The 6020-nt window shown below is 41.8% G+C and overlaps 1 protein-coding gene across 1 annotated transcript; it reads left to right on the plus strand.

Moving 5' to 3' along the window:
- Positions 1-279: 279 nt before the first annotated feature.
- Positions 280-1885, plus strand: LOC134865658 (gap junction delta-3 protein-like). The gene is made up of 2 exons (XM_063885319.1): positions 280-334; positions 840-1885. Exons 1-2 carry the CDS (start codon positions 280-282, stop codon positions 1883-1885), a joined length of 1101 nt encoding a protein of 366 aa, XP_063741389.1.
- Positions 1886-6020: the final 4135 nt, after the last annotated feature.

Here is a 6020-nt window from a genome sequence, read left to right on the forward strand (position 1 = left end):
ATTCAGCCGTCCCACCTGTCTGATACCGGCGTGCCTGCGTACGATTGTCAGCTTCCAGTAAGGTTGACTGGGACTCCGACATCCCAACAATGCTTTGATTGCAGGCGGTAAGAATAGCTCTCTGCGCAGGTCCTGGCCTGGCAGTATAACACAGCCTTTGAGGTGACTGGTTTTAGTGGTTGTGTTGAAGAGGAGAGCAGCTCAGAAAACTTCTCCTGGACGTGGATTCTGTTTTTAAGAGTTTTGTGTCATTTTGGATCAGACTCAACGAGGAGGATGATGGGAGCCAGAGACCTACTCTTCATCACTATGAGTCAAAATGTCTCCTTTATGGGTAAGTTTTTATCTTGTTTTTCACAATATTTGAAATAAAAATGGCGATATTTATATTTCTGTAGGATGACTAACTCAAACTAGAAGAGCTGTCAATTCAAACACTACTTTTCCTAAATTATTCGTATTTTTAATTGTTTTTATTCAACATATTTAAAAAGCTCGACAAGTATATGATAAATATAAAATAATAAATGTGCAAAGAGAAAGAAAAGACATGGATTCACAATAAAGACCAAAAAAATGAACATAAATACATTCAAACAGTACATCAACCTTTCCTTTCAAATCCTAAGTACATCATTCTTAATGCATATTTAATTACATGTATCTTAATTATGCTACCATATACCTGTTTTGTCTGGTGCTGTTTGTACTTTCTTGCATTTCCATGATTTACTTGTTCAATTAAAGTTAAATGTGTCTCTCAGTTCTTCTCTCTGGTCAAGTATTTATTCACTGAATCTAGCGCTCATTATTATTTGATCGTTTTGTGTCCATGACAGGAAAAACCTGGTGGATGCTGATGCTGGTTCTACGTCTGCTGGTCGTCCTCCTGGCCGGCTTCACCCTCTTCAGTGACGAGCAGGAGAGGTTTGTCTGCAACACCCTCCAGCCGGGCTGCTCCAACGTGTGCTTCGATGCATTCGCTCCCGTGTCCGTCTTCCGTCTCTGGCTCTTCCACCTCATGTTCCTCTGTCTTCCCCATGTGCTGTTTGCAACCTACGTCATGCATAAAGTTTGGTCCTATCCCCAGTTTGGAGGTTTCTACTGTGACAGGAAGCGTGGAGGTTCCCCTTTTACTCTTGAGAACTCCTCCAGAGAAGTGTCCTTGCACAAAGCTGCACTTCACGACCTGCCTCATGAATTGGGAGCACCGCGCTTCTACTGCACCTACTTCCTGGTTGTTGCTCTCCGGATCCTTCTAGAAGTGGTTTTCGGTGCAGGACAGTTTCTTCTCTTCGGTCTGTCCTTCCCTAAGAGCTTCCTCTGTTATGAGACTCCGTGCAATTCTGGCGTTGAGTGCTACATCTCCAAACCAACGGAAAAGACCTTAATGCTCAACTTCATGCTGGGTGTCGCCTCCTTGTCCATCCTGCTGAGCTTGGTTGATCTGATGAGCTCCATAAAGGCGATGGTGAGATGGGGAAGGAGAAGGGACATGTTGATGGACGAGATGACTAAAGGAGAGCAAAGCAGTGTGTTCACGACAACGTCTACAGCTGAAGACAGCGATGTTGTTTCAACCAGTCGGTGTGAAAGCTCAAAGACCGGTTTGAAAGATGAGAAACATGCTGGTGAACCTGATCATAAAAAGGTGAACCGCAAGAGTCCAGAAAGCAAAGAGGCAAAAATTGAGATGAGCCCTCCTCACTATGTCCTTCACAGCCAACTGAGACCGCCACAGTCCCCGCGTCCTGAGAGAGGACCACCGACAAACACCAGGATGCAAACACCTGTGGCCGTCAGAAAGCAGTTTGCTCCAGTTAGGGAAAACTCAGGACAAACGTCTGATAGCAGCGAGTCTCAGGACAAGAGGGCATGGGTGTAATTGACTGGGTGACCTTTTGTTAATGTCATTGAACAAACTGCTGCCCTTTTAAGCATGCATATTTTGAGGGAGGTGTAAGGTGTTGTGGTGTTTGTGATACTCAACAAACCCACAGAGAAATAGTTTATTTGGCAGCTTTGGGCTCATTGTTGTAGTTTTCCAAAAATCTTCTCACATAAACCCATCTGTTTACAGAACAGCAAGCTCCATTAAATCCACTCTAACGCCACAAGCCCAACTCCAAATGGCTAAGTCGGCATGCTAAACGCAGTGACGTGCGGTGAGGTTCATGGCTGGTGTGGCGGCCAAAATCCTGTAATCTATAAAAGAAAATGAACTTGAAACTAAACTGCTGCCGAGGCCCCAGATAGCGAATCTTACGCAGGGAACAATGATCCAAGTCCAGACGAGTCACCGTTTGTGCGTTTATTTGTATCATTAAGAAAGAACACAGTTTCCAGTCTTGGCTTTCTAGAGCCTTTCCTATAGCTGTCCTGCTAGCTTGAATCTATCTGCCTGGTATAAAAAAACATGTGCCCTCTGCTGCTCTGCCCCCACCACCACCTGTCTCCAACATATACACCATTACACCAGGTGCCCTAATCACCCAGTGCCCAAACATGCCTTCAAAATAAAAGCATAGAAACAAATGTAATACACTTTAATAACAAGACTTATTATTATTAATAATACTAATAATATTCATTATAAACAAAAACAGCAAGTAAATAAATGACAAAATAATATAAAGGCAATTTATACCAACCACAGCTGGTTCATATCTCATTCAGAGTGAGATTTACAAATATTTATCTTGGCATATCAGCATTCTTTACACACACACACACACACACACACACACACACACACACACACACACACACACACACACACACACACACACACACACACACACACACACACACACACACACACACACACACACACACACACACACAAAGGTACGGTACATATTTGGCCCAAAAAATAATATAGCGGCTCAGAGCTCATTTGCTCTGCCCCCTCAAGGTGTTCTAAATTTGCCCTCGCAATCCCACAGTTCATGCTGTACGCCCTCGACAAAGAAACGGAGATTCAATTTTGACCTGAATGGAAATATTCAGTTATTTACCAAAGCTTTTTCAGTCTGATGCTTTCACTAAATTGACTGTCAAAAAAAATGATAACCCTAAAAAACAAAATGATATTTGATTTAAGGTCAAAGTTTGTCGTAGTTAGATCGCATTTTCATTAAACTGTGGTCTTACCTTCACTTGTGAATGAATTCCATGCGCCTATCCTAAAAGTCCGGTTTTGCCCTTTGGTTTTTGTGATGCATGCACACTGGTGTTGTATTTTTTGATAAGTAATAATAAAATGTGTTCATTGGTCATGTCCTGTTCAGTAAGAAGGCGCTGCTTCACATTGAGATGTCGTTCGTCATTCCCATGTTTGTTTAACACCCTGAGCATTAAAGAAGAAATGGGTCAGTAACACAAACACTGGCTGACCTTGGCAACTTTTTCAGTGCTCAGCTGTTGTCTGGATGACTGAGTGCTGGCAACCACAACAGACACACTGACCCGACCTCTGACCTCTCGCACGACCACTCCACGACCTGACTTAAGCCGCCCCTGATCGTATGACATAAGACCTTCAACCAATCTCGCCAACATCATTCCACATTAGCTTAGCATGCTAGCAACGCCCAATGGCATTTGACGTATGACGCAGAAAGGGATTTAAGGTCACAGACACGCCTGATTTTACGGATGATAAAAAGCTGAAGGCCTGTTCAGGATATTACCCTATGTCTAAAAAGTGTCTCAAATGCAAGTTAAGCAAGTTATGCAAAAGTTAACCAGGGCCTAATGATGGAAATGTGTCTGCGTACTTTTCAGCATGGAAGAAAACTTCCTCTAAACAGTCTTCCTCTTTTAGGAGTCCTTTGCAATCACTCTATGTGGTTTGCTTTTATTGTTTTATCCATTTTCTAATAGAGTGGTGGAGGAATGAGTCCTCAAACCCGAAAATGAGTTAGCATTTTCCCAACTTCCGGTTCCCTTTCCGGTTTCAACGTGTTTTTGGTTAGATGCCTGAAATAAGGTCTGTGGAGATATGTGCATGTCAGTAAATACCATTGGTGTTAAGTAAGTAAGTACATTTACTCAAATAGGTACTGTACTTATGTAACATTTTGAGGCATTTGTTTGGTTTACCTATATGGTGTACTTTTCCTCCACTACATGTATTAATACCTTTAGTTGCTAGGCAGATTAGGATGAATGATGGTAAATATAATCAGCCCTTAAATCAGACTTTAGTTCACCTGCAGTAAATCCAGCAGCTACCCTGCAGTATACAGAGTCATTACAACTAGCTGCACCTTTACCAGCTCTGAGAACACTTTAATGATCAATCATTATAAAACATATCAGAGATATTATTCTGAAATGGACCAATCAGACAATGACTACTTTTACTGTCACTACTTTAAGTACATTTAGATGAGAGTACTTTCTACTTTCACTGGAGGAACATTTAGAATACTTTTACTGTGACAGAGTATTCCTAGCTTGCAAAACTATTCACTATGTGTAATATATATGTGTGTGTGTGTGTGTGTGTGTGTGTGTGTGTGTGTGTGTGTGTGTGTGTGTGTGTGTGTGTGTGTGTGTGTGTGTGTGTGTGTGTGTGTGTGTGTGTGTGTGTGTGTGTGTGTGTGTGTGTGTGTGTGTGTGTGTGTGTGTGTGTGTGTGTGTGTGTGTGTATACAGTTTATGCATATCATGTGTCAATAGGGGTGCTTTTGTTGTCCCTACTTTAAAGACATTTAGATGAGAGTACTTTCTACTTTCACTGGAGGAACATTTAGAATGCAGGACTTTTACTGTGACAGAGTATTCCTACACTCTGGTACTTCTACTTTACTCAAGTACAAGATCTGAGTACTTCTCCCACCTCTGGTAAATACTCCTTTGTGTCTTAAACAGAGGTTGATGAACCGAGCACAAATCTGTCTTTTTCTTAGCGATGGTGAGGTGAAGTCGAGCCACCATTGTGTAGTTTTCTTATAGTGTGACTTTTTTTACTTCTGCCTGTCGCATTTACGCTTTTCAAATCTTGAAAGTGGTTTTAATATGTGAAGATTATCCTGCTGAACCAAACGTGTGTTTTCCACCAATGGAATAATCCAATCGCTTTTTGTCAAGGTACCATGTGCGATGCTATCCTCCGGGTTAACCTATACCTTTGTCATCACTGTACCACTCAGAAGATCCTAAACATCACACTGGTACCAGTATTTCTTCCTGGTCAAAACTGTGACAATGATTGCAACAACACAACCCCTGAGTGACTCTACCCCCTTGTAGCCATGACCCCAACACATTCCACATCCCCTTCTTACTCTTCTTCAGCTGTGGTATTCGGGGAAGCTAAGGCGTGCAGAAACATTAGCAGGGTGGCCAACGGTCAGTCGGTCGGGTGCTCAGAGAAAGGACTCTACTGTCACTAAAGGGGAGGTCAAGAGGTCGCACAAGCAAACCCGGTGACCCTTCACATGCGTCAGCCCCTACACACACAAAACAGTGTCTGTAAAGCGACAGTACACACTGTTAGCTGTGTGTCCTTGGAGAAAAATCCCAGCCACAATGTCTGCCTTCACATATGATATCATCTGAGTTAAAGGCAGCTCTTTGTTGTGCAATCCTTAACAAGCAGAAGTGGAAAAAGGACTCCTTTACTTCAGTATTAAAACTACAGTGTAGAAATACTGTTAAGTGAAGTTATTTGTTTTAGAATGAAGTATTAGTATCAAAACCTGAAGGACCAAAGCTAAAGGTAATTTCCGGAATAATGCTTGTATTACAATTAGTGATGCATTACTTTTCCTACTGCTTATTCCATAATAGTACATCATAATTCATTTGATCAGAGGTGGAGAAGTACTCAGATCTTGTACTTGAGTAAAGTAGAAGTACTCAGATATTGTACTTGAGTAAAGTAGAAGTACTCAGATCTTGTACTCGAGTAAAAGTAGAAGTACTCAGATCTTGTACTTGAGTAAAGTAGAAGTACTCAGGTTTTGTTCTTGAGTAAAAGTAGAAGTACTCAGATCTTGTACTTGAGTAAAG

Source organism: Eleginops maclovinus, chromosome 6 (genome assembly GCF_036324505.1).
Source record: "Eleginops maclovinus isolate JMC-PN-2008 ecotype Puerto Natales chromosome 6, JC_Emac_rtc_rv5, whole genome shotgun sequence".
NCBI classification, from domain to species: domain Eukaryota; kingdom Metazoa; phylum Chordata; class Actinopteri; order Perciformes; family Eleginopidae; genus Eleginops; species Eleginops maclovinus.